General features: G+C 41.1%; 1 protein-coding gene across 1 annotated transcript; it reads left to right on the top strand.

Moving 5' to 3' along the window:
- Positions 1-10,327: 10,327 nt before the first annotated feature.
- Positions 10,328-20,105, top strand: ST8SIA3 (ST8 alpha-N-acetyl-neuraminide alpha-2,8-sialyltransferase 3). Its single transcript, XM_006272611.3, has 4 exons — positions 10,328-10,550; positions 11,584-11,706; positions 13,914-14,471; positions 15,819-20,105. The coding sequence occupies exons 1-4, from the start codon at positions 10,372-10,374 to the stop codon at positions 16,099-16,101; spliced, it is 1,143 nt and encodes a 380-aa protein (XP_006272673.1). The 5' UTR covers positions 10,328-10,371; the 3' UTR covers positions 16,102-20,105.
- Positions 20,106-20,144: the final 39 nt, after the last annotated feature.

Raw genomic sequence — 20,144 nt, 5'->3', positions numbered from 1 at the left:
TGGAGAAGTTACAAACTAACAGTCAAAGCCAAACGACACAGAGAACGAAAACGCTTCTGCTAATAAATTCATAGAGCTTCACAGCCCAGCAGACAAACAAGCATGTGTTTTTAAAGAGATTTTAAAACTATTTTAGGGGTAGTCAATCAGACCGAGACCCCCTTACTGTTCAGAGGCCCTTAGCATGAGCTTCAAAGGGGGGAAAAACAGAAAATGTAGCACTGAAAAGGTTCATTTCGGCAGGTGCAGATCTTCAAAGCACAACTTTCCTGTAGAGTTAAAAAGACCGTGTCCCATTTTTATGAATAAGTCAAAAAGTGGGAACCTTTCTTAAGTGCACACTCAACCCGATGGGTGTTTCTTCTGTATAACTTCAAAGCAAATCAATGCTCCAGATTTCTTTTATGTAACATACTTGCATTTTCTTCTCCATTACTACATTCCTGCTTCTCCTCTTCTCTCATGGTTTGAAACCGATCCCCGTTTCAGTTAGATTTGAAGCTCCTTTGTTCAACTACTTTTTCAAGCATCAGTAAAAGGGAATGTGAAAATTTTCTTTAGACATCTTTTGGATGCTGTTTTCTTATTGTCAGCTGGGCTAACGTCAGGATTGTTTATGTTAAGACTGCAGGGGGCTGTGGACTATAGATTTATTAGAAAGCGTATATAATCAAGGGCTACAACTTAACTATCTAGGTCCACCATTACTGCTTCCACTACCACTACCAATAATAATAGCAGTAATAGTATTATTATTGTTATTATTATTGGTTGTAGTAGTAGTATTCTCTATATAAATATTGAGCAAATAAGCACAGCTGTTTATATTGTGTTATTTTAATGTGATTAAACATTATTAATATTAAATAACATTTTAACATAATTAAATTGTACCCATATTATTGTATAATTTATTATATTGTAAGTGTAAATATTATTCTATTTATATATAAAATATGATAGTGGCAGATTCCTACTTGTGGTCTGAGACCACACTGGGCAAAGAGCTAATATATTGCAATGGGGCACTGTAGTTATGCGTTTTCCCAATTTTACATCAATTTTACATTGTGCTAATGAAGATACAAAAAGACCAAGGGATTTGCTCATGGCCAAAAGATGAATCTCTTTCAGAAGAAGTGTTCAAAGCAAAAACCAAATTCCTTGCTTATTCGACACTGTATGTTGAAAGTCGCCAGCCCTGTGTGATGTAGTCATAAAATCTTAATGGCAGTTCTCCGCCATTCCAAGATGCCTTGCCGTAGGAACTAACTCTGGCCCTGGCAGAGAAGGTTTTTCTCCATGGACTTGCCCCTTTCCACTGCTAGATTTCTATTCTATTTGAGGCAGGTTTTTATACCACACTCATCACTATAGCATCTGAGAGTCCTTACTCCTGAACCTATACTGTTACCTTGGGGAGCAAATGAGATCCCAGGAAAATATATGTATTATTCCTCTTGACCGTACTCACCCAAAAGTCAAGCTAGCCCAGCCTAACAAGCATTTCCCTCCACTGGGACTTACCACTAGTCATTTGCCCAGCATCCATTATTTCAGCTTAGAGAGTTTGTACTGGATACCAATTACATTAGGGCCCAATCCCATTCCCACTGAAATCAATGGTAAAACTCCTCCTGACTTCAGCAATGCAGGACTGCGCTGTTAGCGAAGCAACCAGGTTAAGCTCCATTTTTCATTAAAATAAATTGTACTGGCAGCTCTGTGACTGCATAGGTCATGGCAGATCTGAGTGCTAAGGAAGGCTGCAGGTGGCCTTCCTTGTGTGCTTCTGCTTGGGTTTCTGTCCTTATTATTGAACAGTAAGGGCTGGACTTCATTTTTTTGCAGGAGAGATTAGGAATTTTTCATTATTTGAAATTGGGTTGGAGACCTATTCCTCCCAGTGCTTTTAAAGCATGCACTTTGTTGACTGTTGAAATAAAATTCAGAACTCATATAGCAGAGCTAAATAGTAACAACCCCATAGGTCTGAAAAGTCCACTAAGAAGGAAGGTGTATGCTTATCAAATTTTCTTTAGCATTTGTCTCTGATCTGAGAAATAATCTTGAATGTCACCCAGGTTGCCAGCTCTTCCAGGTCTCAGAATGAAGACATTGTTATTCTTTATACAGAAGCATCAGTTTACTTTGATCTGTACAGAAAGGAGCACTCCCTATCCTCAGCACAGGCCTGAGAACCTGAGCATGCACTGGACAGATACTTGGGAGGTTGGTCAGTTCTTAAGATGGAGCCTTAGGATATGTACAGAAGTGCTCTGAGCACTTTTATAACACTATAAAACTACAGTGATCTTAAACATAACAGAAGTGCAGTGTTGGCTGAAGTGGGGGGTGGGGGACACTGAACCTCCCTTAACTTTCTAAGCTAGGCAACAGGGAGCGCTCTGCAGCTTCCTGGAGCTTCTCCATTGGTCAGAAATTTGACCAGCATACAGAAATTATTTAAAGTATTGTAGGTTGCTGAAGTGCTGTAAAATACAGCACTTCAATTTAATACTTCATTGACCAAGGGTTAATTTAAAATGCCATATCTGTTTTTAAAGTGCTGTAAAGTCATGCACTTCTGTTAAGTCATGGCAATGAAGTGCTTTAAATGGAAAAAAAACCCAAAAGAAACAACTTCTGCACATATCCTCAGTAGCAGGTATATCATCTTTTCTCTTCTTTCAAATAAGACCATGTGGTTAATCCATCATAGATCCATTGTTTCTGTCTCCAGTTTCTTTACTGGCCTAGCCCTTAATCCCAGAGTCCTGGTTCTCCATTGCAAATTAGACATCCATGGAGTATAATTCCAAAGCAAAAGGGGAATGCAGACACTCCTTTTCTGGTCCATTCAAGCTCCTCCATGAGCACAGTGGAAAATGGATGGGATTTGATGTGCCAAATTTAGAAGGAGAATCCAGCCCTTACAAGCTTGATGCTAAGATGCTTTCAGGCACAATGTAATATAAGGCAAAATAAAGAGAGTGATAGTTGGAAGGCAAGTTTGATCTTCAAAAACCTATCATCTCCATGTTTCACCCATTTAACTGGCTTCCCATAGATAGCAGAATCAAAATCAGGATGTCTGAACAAATCTGTAAGGCCCTCATGCCATTGTCCTAAGCTATATAACAAAGCCTTGCATCGGATTGCTTTGTGAATTAGGCACTATCTATTTACTCATCACTATCACATAATCATTATGCTAAATAAAAACACAGTTCCTGCTCTTTTTTAAAAATGTTGAATTGCAGTACCTCCTCAGTTCTCCAAACCCTTTTGGAAAGCACCTGCTGAAAAGCCATTTGGATAAGGGAATGTGTTTGGATAAGTGAAACAACAGCAACTTGTAAGGACTTAAGCATGCTAATACATGATGCATAATGTTTAATGATACCACACTTAACAGTAGTTAAACATAGCTTGTTAATGGTGTCAACTGTTACAAATTACTGGATCAAACTTAAGAGCAGAGATGCGGTACTATATTCAATAAAACTTAGAAAGTAAGCAGTGGGCTCATCTACACAAGACACTAATTGTGCAGTAGCCTAATACTACTGCACAGTAGCATGTCACAGCAAAAACCATGCTAATATGCTACTGCATGATAGTATTAGGCTACTGCACAGTTAGCGTCACTAACAGTCCATGCACCAGTGCTACTGTGCAGTGGTGCCAGTTACTGTGCATTGATTTGGTACTTGGTTATACAAGTACTAAACTTCATGCTCACAAACTACGGCACATTAATGAACATGTAGACGCACCCGGTTTGTTACACATTGCCAAGAGTTTGTAAAAACAAAATTGCTGTTGGGCAAACTGAGGTTTTGATAACCAAGAACGTACTGTAGCATATTTTTAAACATGAATTTCATTGTCTGAAGTAGCCTTGCCTTTTCTAGGAATTAAGGTCTATTTTACCATGTAAAAGAAGGCAATGCATATAAAAGTACTGCTATAGCAGGGAAAGTTTTATTTTTAACACATCTTACCTGGCTGAGATAAATGCTAGGGCCTTATCTTCACTAGGGAAAAGGGTATTTTCTTAACTTGTGTTTGCCAGACATGGAACAGGAAATTCATAGTAAAGAGAAAGCAGCTGTAGTATTAACAGGAGTCAGCAGGTCAAGGTAAACCCCTCATAGTCTTTATCTCAACTTGATAACATGAAAATTAAAAACTGCCCTGAGCTAGTTACCATAGTGATTTTTTCCTAGTGAAGGCTTACCCTACCTCCTAAGACTACTGGTTTTGTCTGCATTGAATTTTAAGGGTTAACATATGTTGTCTGTCATATTAAAACACATAATGGTGAAATGGCCACTGAAAGCAAAATATTTAATACCACACTAATTGAAACCCTTTGGTTTATACATTTTCTGCACTCTGTACGATGAATTTTTTCCAGTGTAGACCTGACCCTCTCTAATTAGACCCCTATTAGACCCCAGCGTGTTAAAATATTCCTTGCTGCCAGCTGTATTTTTCTCTGCAGACCATTACTATGAACAATACAGAAATCTTGAATCTAGGATCATATGTAATATCATCACGTGGCATATGCTTCATTGTGTGAGGTTTATATTGTTGAATGGAATTCAAGTCAGCCATGGCCTTGCTGTAATCTTATTATGTACCTAGCAGGGCAGTGCATACTGCCAAGTTTTAAAAATGCTACTGAGCATGTTTCTGACCTGAAGCAGGCAAATATGTGGATTGCACTAGGAATCTAAATGCACAAGATTGGCTAAAAATGAAAGCAATACACTTATTTTGATATGCAAACATAGAAACTAATAAAATTGTTTATGATCTAGCTAGATTATTTTAGCACTGTATCTGCTAAAACTGAACTCTTCAAATAGTTAATCTTCACATCACAGAACGTAGAACACACTGGAGCAATTTGTCACACTCAGACTCCATCATACAATTTAAGCAACATAAAAAGGTTTTAAAGTAAGAGTGAATAATGTCTACACTCATTATAAAGCTCCTTTGCAATCCTAATATGAATGTAAATCTGTCCCATAATTTACAAAACTCTAAGCAACTCCTGAACTAAAAACAAAGAATGTTTCTACAGATCTCTGTAAATTAAAGTTACAGTTAGTGAATATGTCATTTGTCATTGCAAAAGGCCTGCTTCACAATTAGGCATGAGTTGCCCAACTGGCTCCTTTTACAACTTCACACCATAATTTCAAAAATGGCAAACTTCAGCCATGGCTGAACCTTCTGAGGAACAGAACAGGAGCCTCCGCTGGTAAAAGCCAGCCTGCCTTGGTTATAGGCAGTGCTCTAAAACAGCAAAACACACAGAATTTCCACAGGGGTCATTTATAATGGCTGGATTTACTTCCAGAAGGGAATTCTTTCTTCTCTTCTTTCCTTCTCCTTTTCACTAACTTAAAAAAAATCACCAGTGTATTTTGCCTTAGAAAAGCTGTTCTGCGTTACTGTCTTCAGCATCCTATCATGGAAGTACTCCTTCCAAGTTGTGGGAATATACATGAGAGCTTTCACTTTGTTCAAGCTTGTGTGTGTCCTTTTCACCCAAACATTGATCTATACCTAAGAGGCACCACTCCCCATTTGATCATGCCAATTAAGGATCTTTAGTGCCTTAGACCAATTACAAGATGGAGCTATTGTACCAAGCTCCCATCAGACTCTGGCCACCAGTTACACTCCAGTTACATATCCAAGCTCTGCTCACATCCATGAAGGCTAAAAGTTACTTTTATTAAAATAAAAAAACAGAGAATCTAACACACACGCATGACTCCAGACTTTGGGCACCCCAAAGTTGAGATGGCCATAGTGCCTCCACTTTAAAACAAGGCAGTACAATCTGTCACCATTGTTACATACTTGCTTTTTCATACTGCTTTCAAAAAGGAACAGTATGATCTTCTTTCAGAGCTTCATTTCCCTATGAAATTATTTATTCTGAATACTGTATCCAAGCTGGCTCAGAGATGTGTCTAAAAAGAGCTAGGAACACAATGTAAACCCAGTCATTTGCAAAGAGGCAATGAAATTGATTTCATATGGATGGCAGGGCAGACCCCTCCTTGAAGAATATCCCATAGAGGCGAGAGAGTGATTCTTATTACATTCCTATAGTATGTTCCTATCATGCATTTATGAGTCATATTCAAATAAAATCAGATCCCGACATCAGCAGCAAATGATTCACACCCGTCCTGGATACCACAGATTTCAGTCCCATTGCAAAGGGTGATGGATTTCATTCAGCCATGTTACGTCATTTGGGATGCCATTTTTTAAACACATCTTGTAAAATACTCAGCAAGAAATGAAAATTCTGAATGTATTAATGCAGGCTTTTGTTCAAAGCTTCACATAAAGTGAGACAACTAATGGAGGAGAAATTTTCACAGATTCTAGCAAAGGAAGCTCCTTGGACCTGGGCCTCCCCACTTCTTTCATTTAGAAGCCTTGAGGCAAACCAAGATTCTGTGTCAATTACAGAAAAATCAATGAAGATACTGTTCAGGACTCCTTTTCACCATTCAGTGCGGATGATATCCTTCACTTTCTAGCACTGATTCATTTACTTTCAGCCTCTCTAGGGGCTACTGACATATTGCTATCTCTGAAGAATCTGAAGCAAAAACTGCCTTTGTTTCCTACTGCAACTTGTTCGAATGCACAATGCATTCCCTGGATCTGGGCTGTGACTTTGTAAAGGCTGGGGGTATATCAATGGATCAGAATGAAAGTGATTTTTGGTGCATCAGGCCTTATAAATATCTATAACCACAGCATCTCTGAACTGCCTTTTCCTCAAGACTCACATGCTGAGCAGGATTGATCCAGGTCAGTATTTCAGCAGAAAACTTCTAGTGCTAATAATCAAAGTTGTTGCAAATACTAGGGTTGGAGAGTCAATGACACTTTTCCTTACAAGTCAGTACCAGATTCCTACCTTAGCTTTATGCAAAGTTCAAGGGCAAAAGAAGTGGGACTGAAAGATGTTTTTTATCTTGGAATGAGACAAAAAATGAGCTTTTTCTTACTAGACATTGTTAAAGACATTGTGGGTTTTTTGTAAAATAAGTTGTCAGCCCAAGGGTCCTGATCAAATTTCAATATAAATAATTCTGCCTATGTAAACGTCCCATACAAGTTGCACCCTGGCGCAGCATTCTACCTTCCTGGGTTCCCACTGACTTCAGATCAGGCCTGTGGTTCATGAAGCAAAGACCAATATTACACAGAAAGATTATGTTAGTGTGTGAAGACTGCATTTTCCTCATAACCCCTGGCCTTGAAAACAAAGTTCAACCATGTTTCAACAATCCAGCAAACCCCAGATGTTTGGGTTTGATGTCATTGTGCAATGGCTAAAATGATAATGTAATACGGCCGTCTGATAATATCAAAAGTCATGGATAAATTCCAACCCAGCCCTAGGTTTACCAATTGTTAAAAAAGAATTTTGCGAGTGAAATGTTTGCCTGGTTACCAAAGGCCACCAGAATATTCTGAAACTGATGTCACTTGTGCTGTTAAGAGCTCAAATTAATACATACGCTTGCCTGTTGACATATTATTTGTATATAATTGGAAATGTAAGACATTTGCTTTATATTTACAGCTGTCATGTTGTTTATGAACATAGAATATAATGATAAAACCTGAGTAAAAAACTATGCTTTCCACGAGCAAGCATGGAAGGTACATACAGAAGGAACGGAGGGCATACATGTGTATGACTCAATTAAAGTCGCTTTGGTTGAGCCACAGATGCTACGTGCAGTCTTTTCATGTTTTCTACCTGACTTGTGATAAGCAACCTCTGATTCATTCATAGCTTTCACTGGAATTTCAAGGCTCATACATTTTAAGTGCACTGTTAAACCTGTTCTCAAGGGTTCATGGTGGAGAGGGAAGGCTCCATATATCTAACAGGCTATGAAACACAACCTATGCTCATTCTTTATTATATGGTCATCATTAATGTAAGCAGGAATTCTGTACAAGAAACTAAGGAGGATCCTACTGTTTTCTATATGAAGCCCAAGTGCTGTGCTAGAGAGGTGCTAAAATACATAATAGATGGTCTGGATAGTATTACTCTTGTGGGATCCTATCCAGCCCCCAGCCCATAAGATAGACTTTGTGTGGTGCAGGAGTTCCACAAAAGTTTCTCTCTGTCTCTGTGAATTAAGGTTCTTATACATCCCTCACTGCTACAGCATCTGAATGCATGAGCCAACTGTATACTAAAATTACCTATCCTGGCAAATCTGGTTTGCCATGTATGGGTTTGGGAGAAAATAGGAGAGCTGGCCAGAGAATAACAGTCTCGTATAAATAAGACCTCCCCTTATCAAACTCTCCTTTTTAAGCTTTTCCTTTCTGCACTAAAGCCATGCAGATCCCATAAGCATTCCTATACCCCTCAGGGCCCACTGCTTTACTCAGGCAAAACAACTATTGAAGCCTGAAAGTCCATGCTGTGACCCAGTCCTTCAAGCCTCCCATGTTCAGAACTTCCATTGACTTCAAAGAGAGCTCCATGCATGGCAGGCTGGCAGGATGTAGCCCAGAGCGAGGATGGTGCTACAAAGACTGTATTTATTATTTATAACACACTTCTGTGAACTCGGAGCTCAGAGGCAAAGTTGTCTATCAGGGGCGAGCTTTATAGGGAAGAATCGTATTAAGAAGAAACCTTGTAAATATGTTATAGAAATCAAAATTCATATTCACAAAGAATTTTCTGCCACCTGAGAAACTCAGAGGTGGCTTCATATGAAATTTGCTAAGTTTATGGAGCAGTTTAAGTCCACTTTGACTTTTTTTTTAAATATTGTGAATTAAATTCCACTCTTAATGAAATATGGCCAGATGCTACCTTTTAACATAGAATCTATTGAGTTAACATGTGTTTACAATTGCCCAAATATATACCATGAAGTAGATTCTAATGGCTTGTTGAAAGCCCCTTTGCCATCTCTAAATGATGTGTCTAAATATTTGAAGATACACAAGCTCATTCATTCCAGAGAGCAGGTTAAGTTTCAAATGCGGGTAAGAAAGGATGTACATTAAAAACTGTATTTAAATGGTCACAAGTAGTTGTGGCAGGGCAAAAGCTGCAAGGCCTTTCTCTGGCAGCTACATTGAAATTAATGGGTCTACACATGTCTGTAAGTACTACTCATGTAGGAGTGTGGGTGGCAGCTAGAGCGCCCCACAGACAGCAACAGAGCTGGTTGGGGTGACAGACACTGGTCTTGAAGCCATTGTGAGTAAGAGGGAACACTTGTGCCTGCTTCACTGTGCATTGGGCCCAGCCAAAAATTAAAAGAAAACCACAATGGTGAAGAGAAAGTCAGTAGAGAATTATTATTTACTCTCCCACATGATACAACAAGTAGGGGACATAAAACAAAACCAGCAAGTTGAAAACTAACAAGAGGAAGTTTTTCACGGAAGTGTGGACTCCTTGCCACCAACTGCTGTGGGAGCGCAGCTCAGCCAGGTTCAAAAAAGAGATGGGACAAATCCTTGGAGAAAAGGGGCCTCACTAGCTACTGAGCAGGGGAGGGAGGGGCACAGCCCCTGCCTCAGACCTTCCTAGACTTGAAATGCTGGAGGCTGCAAGCAGTGGGGAACAACTGGCCAGACCCAATTCTCTCTCCCTTCCAGCCTTTGCAGTCTCCCATGGAGGACACAGGGGACTGGGCAGGATGGACCCGTGGTCTGACCCAGTCACTGCCAGTTCTGTTCAGACTGGATCATGCACGGCCCCTCTCCCAGCTCCCTCCACCCCGTGCCCCCACTGTGCCGCACATCCTGGTGCACCCCGGCCCCTTCCTGCCCCAGGGGCAGCTCCTGAGACACTGCTGGGGCTGCCTCGGGGTTATCTCCCTCCAGGTGCCAGGTGCTGGCCGGGTCCCAGGCCCCCAGCGGCTTCCCACTGGCAGATGCACAGAGACCTCTGTGCCTGTGATCTCAGCCTCCCCCCGTGCCTGTGATCTCAGCCCCTTCCCGGGGTCCCTCCCCGGCCGCCCCCTGCCCGCGGGGGCTGGAGCACGGGCACAACCTGGCAGCGCAGCCAGCTGCCATTTCCACCCACGGCAGCCTCCATTTTAGCGTTAATTCCTCCCTGTCCGGGCTCTCAGCTCCCTTTGCCTTGGATTATCTCGTGCATTTGCGTGTGCCCCCCCCCAGCCCCTCCCGCCCCCCCCCCCCACACACACACAGGCACGCAGCGCGCTCCCCAGCTCCCTCCATGTAACTCCAATGGACCGATCGCTGTAGTCCCCCCTCCCCACCTCCCTCCCCCCAACCTTGCACTCGCTTGCTTTCCCAGGCATGAGAAATTGCAAAATGGTCCGGGTGGCGAGTGTGCTGGGGCTGGTGATGCTCAGCGTGGCTCTGCTCATCTTATCCCTCATCAGCTACGTGTCCCTGAAGAAGGACAACATCTTCACCACCCCCAAGTATGCCAGCTCGGGGGTGCCCCGCATGTACATGTTCCATGCCGGCTTCAGGTAAGGGCTGCCCGGGGATGGCTCTGCTGCATGGGGGGTGCTGGAGGGGTGGGGGGGATGGGGTTTTGCTGTATCCTGGCTCCCTTTTGGCTACAGGACCCCCCCCCCCCCTTATGCAGAGCGCTGCGATCACTGCTTTTGGAGCTGCGCCCCCCCAGCGCCTGGCTCTGCGGGTGTCTCGGGGAGGATGCTGCATGCCTGTGGCTGATCATGGTGGCTCCACGCCCGGTTCATATATATTCTAGGCGAGCTAATGGCGCAGGCGCCCTGCTCCCCGGGATGGAGGTAGGGAAAGGCCGGGAGTTCCCCACACACGTCCCCCCCTGCAACCCTGCCCCCGGCCCGCTATAATCCCCCCCCAGCCCCCAGCGCAGGGCAAAGCCATGCCAGGCCCCTGGGCAGAGAAGCAGCGGAGGCCGGGGCCGGTGCCCGCAGCCTGGAGCCGGGGCCCCGCGGCTCACAAAGGCAGCAGGACATCCCGGGGCGGGAAGCTGGCGTGGACCACAACGCTGGGGCCAAGCGCGGGGATCGCAGTCGCAGGCTGAGGTTTTGGAGCTAGGGGGATGCATACACACACACATGCATGCACACGCACGCACACGCATGCACACGCATGCACACGCACCCCCGGCTCTGCTAAGGCGCAGGGGCGGAGGACGCGTGAAGCCGCCCCCTGTCCGCGGAGCCCGGGCCGGGCCGGCGGGCGCGCTCCGGCCGCTGTCCGCGGTGCTGATCCGCGCGCCGCCGCTGCCCGGCCTCTTGCCTCCCATCCCAGGCGGGCAGGGATTTTTTTGACGGCCATTTTAGGCAGGCTGCAGTGCAAAGCCTCCCTCTTCCCCCTCCGCTCGGATTCACGGAGGGGGGGAGCTGGGGAGGGGGAGGTTTTGCTCCATGAGTTGGCTTCCCATGAAATCATCCGCAAGACAGAGGGATCAGGGGCTCAAGCCCTGAATCCACCTGCTAAGGGGTATATATTCTTGTATGTGTGTGTGCATGTGTGTGTGTGTGTGTGTGTACACATGCTCCTTTGCAGGTCCCAGTTTGCACTGAAGTTTCTGGACCCTTCCTTTGTGCCGATCACCAATTCTTTGACACACGAGCTACAAGAAAAGCCTTCCAGGTGGACCTTTAACAGAACAGCGTTCTTACATCAAAGGTGAGAGAAGCAAATGCTACCACTTGCTTTGTGAAGGCCTAGGCTCAGTTTCCTTGGTGTATTAGTTTGATCATTTGATGAGGGAGTGCGGGAGGGGGGAGAAGGTAACCAGGAAATTATAAATGCTAAACCAGGTGTAACTTGCCCAACCTCAGAAGCAAAGACTGCGTCAGAACATCTCCCCGCGTCAGAAAAGTTATAACTTATAGGACAGGAAACACATTATATTCTGGTGATGTGTTATTTCACTGACAATCCACACAGTGGCCTACGCACTAGTATACCAAAAAAACCCAAATGTGACCCAGTTTATCAGAGGACTAGTTAAAAGGCTGTTGCTACAGGATAAATGTCCAAAGAAAGTCTCAGAAAAAACAACTGAATTCTAACACATAACAGAATGCAATCATCATCAACGTGCAAAACATGTTTCAGTGAAACTTCTCAGTCACACAGACAGCAGAATAACTCTGCTCGACAAGCATGTACCTTTCTGATTAGCTAATCCATAAGGCTGTAGCATATCCAAAATGCTGCGCCAATTAAAATTCATTTTTTGCATCATGATTTCTACCTCAGCTTTCCCAAATTTACAATATTTCAAGAGGAATTATGTCTTGGTTCCATTAGTTTCCTCAAAGCTCCCCATGTACATGAACTGAATATTTGGTTTCTATTCTAGTATTGTTGCTGTTCTTTAACTTGTGATGCTGCTAATGCTGGTGAAACTAAGCCAGTCTTTTTATGAATTATTTGTACTGATATGCATCTCGAGTTTAAAACTGTGATATAACAAGGAAAAATCATACCTTTCTTCAGTAAGTGAAGAATTCTGCTTAAAAATAGATGTTATCATCATGGCCAATACTATTAATGGATCCATATTTTGTCTGAAATTTGCCTACAGTGTTTCAGCATTTAATGGCTGGATTGTGGCTTGGAATTCACTACCAATCCAGGGAGTAGAAACCTTTCTGACATCCCTATGTAGTTCAGGCAGAACTTGGGTTTAGGAACACAGAAAGGAGATCAACTATGTGCCCACCATTGCACTCCTTCAACTCACTTTCTACTGAGTGTCAATACAATTGAGCTAAATGGAGGTTTGGGGGAATCATCTTCTGCAAGTATGGGTTAATATTGCATGACCACAGCTCCAATAACTGCAGGGATCAGAGAAGAAGTTGTGGCTCAGTGACCCTGGAGTGATGTCAACATGTACCAACCGTTACTGTGACCTGAGTCTCTAGGTCATAGTCTAGTCCTGACTCATGCCTTTGCTGTACCTCTTTCTTAATTTTAGTTACTGCCTCAAGGTCTCCCTCTGCATTATTCTGTCAGCAATAATAGCCCATAATTAGGGCATCCATTGGGATTCCATTAATGCTTAGACATTTGAGGCTAGCAGGCTGGAAGAGAGGCTGTTTTCCATAAACATGAGCAGATAAGGCAGTAATGGTTTGCTTTCTATTTTTATTCTCTACAAGAGAAATTCCTGAGCATTTTCAATATTCATAATACCCTTTTAAAAACTCCAATTTACTTGCCTAAGCAAGACATTAAAATAATGCTATTTATGCAGGAGGACACAATTGAATGCCACTTGCTTTGTGACTTAAAGCTTCTTAATGAGGATACAAAAAGTACTTGTATTAAAAATTCAGCTGCATTACTGTTAATACAATTGAATATTCTTGACTGTTTTGAGTACATCTTGGCACATGAGCTATTCATCCTTACCAAAGCTCTGCAGTATGAAATCTAGAGCCAACATAAATCTAACTACCATGCTCAAGGTAGGACATAAACAGGATGTAGTTTTATGCTGCCCCTCTGCCTGAGATTGAATTCATTCTATGCAAACAGTGCCCCATTACAGATTTATGCCTTCAACTTAAAGAATGAAACAAGTATTATAATCTCAGTGTTGTAAACCAAGAGCTCTGGCATGCTCAGCTGATGGAAATCAGCATCACCCATTAAATTCAGTAAAGCTATGAAAATTTACACTGCCGGAGAATCTGGTGTCACAACTCTCATTGGTTCATATCCATTTGAAATCTGTTACCTCACCACCCTCAATGGGATTAATTTAACTCAATTTTTTTTCAAATAAAATGAATCATAACAGGAAAGAAAATCACTCAGCTGTATGCAAGGGCAGAGCTTAATGAAATATTTTGTTTTGTTTCTGTATTTTATTTTAGGCGAGAAATTCTTCAGCATGTTGATGTGATAAAAAATTTTTCTTTGACCAAGAATAGTGTTCGGATTGGACAGTTGATGCATTATGATTATTCCAGCCATAAGTATGTTTTTTCTATTAGCAATAACTTCAGATCATTGCTTCCAGATGTCTCACCTATCCTGAATAAGCATTATAACATTTGTGCTGTGGTTGGAAATAGTGGAATCCTTACAGGGAGTCAGTGTGGACAAGAAATAGATAAATCTGATTTTGTTTTCCGTTGTAATTTTGCTCCAACTGAGGCTTTCCAGAGAGATGTTGGAAGGAAAACCAACCTTACAACCTTCAACCCCAGCATCCTGGAAAAGTATTACAACAACCTTTTGACCATTCAGGATCGCAATAACTTTTTTCTAAGTTTAAAAAAGCTTGATGGGGCCATTCTTTGGATCCCAGCTTTTTTCTTCCACACTTCAGCAACCGTCACAAGAACATTGGTTGACTTCTTTGTTGAGCACAGAGGTCAATTAAAGGTCCAGTTGGCTTGGCCAGGGAATATAATGCAACATGTCAACAGGTGTGTATTTTTCTTACATTTAACTCATAAAACCATGTATCACTAATTGGCCATTGAATCTAGGATGGCTATGATGAATAAGTAACAATGAGGCTGGTTAAGCACTGGAACCAATTGCCTAGAGTAGTGAAAGAATAGTTTAAGAACAGATTAGACAAACACTTGGATGAGATGGTTGAGAAAGGAATGAACCTGCGATGAGCAGTGGGTTGTACCAAATGGTCTCCTGAAGTCTTTTACAGTCCTATTTTTCTATTTGTTTATGATCTTCTTTTACAGTTCATTTGATGCACAATATCTAAACAGTTAGGACTCAATCCCAGTTGCATTGAAGATACTTGAAGTTTTAGCATTGACTTAGACTTCCACAAGGAACACGATTGGTACTTAAGGTGAAATTAACCCTCAAAGACCATCACCAGGCCAATGTACCATTTAATTCGGCTCAAGTGGGAGATAAATGATTCCATAGCTTTTGTCCTGATCTCACGCAAAGCTGTAAATCACCCCTAATGAATAAGCCACTATACCATCCTAAGCCTGGACAGTAAATAATGATAATCCAAGATATTGCTAAAATGATCATGTAAAGTAGGTGACTCTTACAGAAAAAGGGTTGCACTTGAGGCAAGTTTACATTCTAAATATTCTTTGTGGGATTGTATACAGAGTACAGCAACAGGCTCAGACTGCATAAGCTTTGTGTTGTCTGTCTGCACAAGGATGAATTCCACCTTCAGACCTTATCTTACAGTAGTCTTTGTATAGGTAGATAGAGACTATATGAAACCTAGTAGAGGGCTTCTTCACTGATGCAGGAAATTTGCCTTCATAAGATTAGTTGCAAGGTCAGGGTTTTGGTGACTAACAATTAAAAGTGCTAATTGGCTTAATTGCAGAGAGGCACAAAGAAGTCCAAGGTAACTTAATGCAAAGATATTGTCTTATATCAGGGTGTGCTATATTCATTATTTTATTAAAGCCTAAACAGTAGGACTTAATTAATGCATCTACCCATTCATTAATGCACAGTGCCTACTGAGCATTAAATGTAGTACTTACAAAAGGAGCACTAAATAAATGTGCAGTAGGTTGCCCTACTGAGCATTAGTGTGATCATATGCTTTTTGTGACAGTTAATGAGCAGTAGACTAATACTAGCATACTAGCACAGTTTTTGCCATAACGCTATCTCATGTAGACATGCCCACTAGTAACAATACCCTAGATCTTATTCAAATGATCAGTTATCTATATAGGCATTCTTCACAATCAAATCTTCTTTTCTTATTAAATGGTCATATACAGAAGTTGCACCTGAATCAACATGTCTTTATTATTTCACAGGTATTGGAAAAATAAACATTTGTCACCCAAGCGACTGAGCACAGGTATTCTAATGTACACCCTTGCTTCTGCTATATGTGAAGAAATCCATTTGTATGGCTTTTGGCCATTTGGATTTGATCCCAACACAAGGGAAGACCTCCCGTACCATTACTATGATAAAAAAGGAACAAAGTTTACTACCAAGTGGCAGGAGTCCCATCAGCTGCCTGCAGAGTTCCAGCTGCTCTACAAAATGCATGGGGAAGGACTCACTAAACTGACTTTGTCACGTTGTGCCTAAGAACTTCAATCTCAAAGTGCCAAATCGTTGGTTAAAAAGTGCCCAAAACTGAATTAAACATGCTTTGAACTAGAATCCTAAAAAGAAAAAAAATACTAAAATATTTTCCATAATCTAAAGATTTTTAATCACCCTTATCATAGCTTATCAAAAGGTTTTAGCATATTTAGCAGTGCAGAAGTGGTTATCAAAATGTATTGACAGTATTCACAAAATGGGGAAGTTTAAACCAGCATTTCTCAACCCGTGGGTCATAACCCAAAAGCGGGTCACAAGATTATATGAAAGGGTCACAAACAGACTTTAAAAACGGATTCTCCTTTAAAGGAGAAAAATGTGGGAAACTTTGTCTTTTCCTTTTCAAGATGGCAGAGTTCCAGCCTACAAGGGGCTGCTTGGTGCTCCCCATGCCCCACACACTGGGGGGCTGGGACTTGGGGGCGGGGGTCAGTGGGTCAGTATTGAGGGGCACTGGGTCAGGACTGACCATTGATGTTTACAAATGGGTCTGGGTACAAAAAAGTTTGAGAACCACTGGTTTAAACTATTTGTGATTGATATTTTTCATTTTTAGATATGCTACTAAACACATTTTAAAATATTTTCATATCTATTTAAAAATGACACTAAATGCCTCTCAATCTCCAAATTTTAATGTTCCATGAGGATTAGAATTAGAAATATTAATTTGAAAAGATTTTGCTTGGTTTACATCTATTATTATCAAATTGTGCAACATGTATATATTACTATGGCCACTGAAGAAAGTTGCTTAGTGTTATAATTTGCCATCAATTTCAGATTATTTAGACTAGATCCTGATTTCCACAGTGTGTATATTTTCAGGGGTATTGAATTTTATATCTGCCTAGGACTAGTATTTAAGAGAGGTCAAAATATAGGCCTTGCCATAGCTGAGTACATACATTACTCATAGGTTATTCAGTGTTTTAATTCAATTTGGGCCAGATCCCAATGCATGGGAATGTTGTCATTGCCTTCAATGCAACAGAATTTGGCCCTTTGGTTTTAAAATTGAGGTAGCAAGATGAATAATAGCCAATTTTTAAACTTTCTATTCTGTGACGAAGAGGTCTAGGCATCCAAGCAGGGTTCTTTTTCCCATTAATCCACAAAGTTTGTAACAGCTCCTTTGCATTAGACTGTTCTATTCTCAAACTCCCTTCCTCAATGTGCTTGCCACAGTCCTCCTCTTCCCTAAGCACATAAACCATATATTCCAAAATGATTGCAAGATGTAAGCTTACCACTTCATAGCCATTGCACTACCAAACAAAACCCTGCTTCTTCAATGTGTTGTGTGCCAGTTCTGGAACCCACACACGAGGATCTCAGTACAGGATCCTGCCTATTATAGACATTAGATTGTTCTTTCTTTCTTTCTCTCAGTACCGCTGTACTTCAAGCGTTGGTAGTCTGTATGTTTGGGGAATGCATTATATTATATTCTAAAATATGCCATCCCTATAAAATAGTCAAAACACTGTACCCCATCTTTTCATGCACCCCCCAAAATTTGCTGAAACCAGGCAATCACTGTATTGCTTTGCAAACAGTGAACAGAATGACACCTGGAAAAAAAATATAACAATGAAACATAGTTAAATGGTAGATTTATTTAGGAGAAATGAGAGTAAGATTAATGTAGACAATCAGAAATAAAATTACTAGATACAATTTTCAAATTTGGATGATTCAATTCATAATTAGTCAAGTAAACTAGGAGCCTGGTTTTCACAGATGATGTGCACTCACTGAAGTCAATGGAAGATACAGGGTTTTAAGCACCTTTGAAAATCAGGCCCCTTATTTAGGTGACTAATTCTTAGGTCCCAAATTTTAAAAATATTGACTATTAAGTCTAAGGTAAATACAATAGATTTTCAAAATAATTTTTTTATTAGATTGATTATTCTATATTTTAACTCTTTTTTTATGAGTCCATGTGGTATAACTATGCCCTGGATGTAGATATGACATGCTGCTATTTCAATTTTTCTAAGATTAATTATCCACAAAACAGAAATAGAAAATAAGAAAGAAATTCTCTAGTATAAGCTAAAGAATACATGGATCAATATGCATTCATTTTTGCGTCTCCTTGGAACCTGTTGAAGGCTCTGCAAGGGCACGATTCCACTGGCTTAAGATGGCCATGCCAACACCAGTGAAGAATGGAGATGGGGGCTGGTACTCTATTCAGCCTACTTCCCCAAGCATCTCTGGTAAAATATTGGTCCTAACAAAGTCAGTGACTTCCATAGGGCAAATTTTTACCCTTAATACCCAGTAACTAAAGCTCCCCATCTTGACTTCTAACGCTCCCTTTCTAGGATTCACATAAAAGGAGAACATGAAGCCCATCACTCTCACATTGCAAAAGCTTTCACATGCACTGATTCTTATCTTTTTATGGTGGGAAAGGTGTTTCCGCCCTGTGATTCCTCCAATTCAGCCTGTCTTGCACAAAGTTATTAAAATATCATTGCTAACTATGGGGAACATAAGCCCCATTCAGTGAATGGAGATCCCGAAACAGCAGTTTTAAAACCATTTTGAAAATTCCTCCTTTCCTCCCAATTTTTACTGGAGGAAAGGATGTAAATCACCCCAGATTTCCTGGGTTTTTGTTTTTTAATGGAAATTTCAAAGTCTTAAGGATGAGTTTCAAACTTGATTGAATCTCTCAGAACATAAAGCACACAATCATAATGTTAGTGAGGGTCAAAACAGACATCTGGTTTCTCTTGGATCTAAGTGTCCTGGGCTTTAACTTTCATCATGACAAGAGTGGGGACAGTTGTCTACACATGCACCTTGAATGGTATTTAACTCAAATTCTCTCCAATTATTCTGGGAAAAAGTGTTATATCAGATACTTTCTAAGTCCTAAAAGTAGAACAATGGACTTGTACATCTGCAGGGTACCAGAATAAAAGGCTTTGTCCTGGGAGAAAGCCTAAATGACTTACCCCTCATTATTGCAGTTGCATAAATTTGCATGGGTATTCCTGATACCTCAAATGTTCCTTGCTTGTACTAACTAATTCAGTATTCATGCACTACAGTATGACTTCTTCCAAGTATTATCATTAAGAATGTACCATGTTGCTATACATACTATTACTTGTGTGGCAGTAGCATGTGGCAATCCTAATCAGAGTTCAGTTGTGCTAGGCACAGAAAGAATGGGCTCTTCCTCAAGAGTTTACAAATTAAGATATCACCAGGTGAAGGAACTAGGTTGCAGTCAAACCCTTCAGCATGTAAATAGCCCCACTGAAGTCACTCGAGTAAAGCTTTGCAAGATCAGGCCCATACCTTGTGACTCCTGTACTGCAAACTATTATATAACATTATTGGGTGAAAATTGTTGCATTGTGGGGTGATTGTTATTTTGTGCTGTAATGGTTGATACTCTTGAAGTTCAGTGAGATGCACTGGGAGACAAGGATAGATATACCCTTCCCATGCACAGGGCATTTTCTACTAGTGGCACTGCTATGTTCTTTGGACGAAACTCTTATATGATATCCACCAAAGTCAGCAGCAAGTTGCTATGGTAGCTGGCAGAGCAGGAGGGAGAAAAAAGCAACAACCTCAAAAACTAAGTTATAGGGAAAGGGGCCTTTTCCTCCCTCATGCTTTATACATGGTAAGGGTAAAATGTTCTTTTTTTTTTTTTTAAAGGAAAAATACACTTCATGTAGAGCAGGGTTTGCATTAATTATGAATGAGGTGCATCATTAATCTTTTCCAATGTACTTTACTAGTGGATTGTACAATAAATGTGTGTTTGCTAAGATGGGTTAATCCCTTTGTAATTCACTGGTATGTATAATAGTCTAACTTGACATGCACACATAGTTGCCAGTACACGCTTAATTCTCCAGACATTCTAGCATGCTATGTACTGTGAGGAGAGGGAATTACTGTCCCACAAAGCTCAGCCGCTAGATAATAGGAAGTAATGCTGGATGCTTCATGGTGGGCAGCTGATATTTTAACGGAAAGATTAATTA

The sequence above is a fragment of the Alligator mississippiensis genome, chromosome 3, assembly GCF_030867095.1.
Source record: "Alligator mississippiensis isolate rAllMis1 chromosome 3, rAllMis1, whole genome shotgun sequence".
NCBI classification, from domain to species: domain Eukaryota; kingdom Metazoa; phylum Chordata; order Crocodylia; family Alligatoridae; genus Alligator; species Alligator mississippiensis.
Note: the sequence above shows the minus strand (reverse complement) of the source record. Positions and strands in the feature narration are given on the sequence as shown.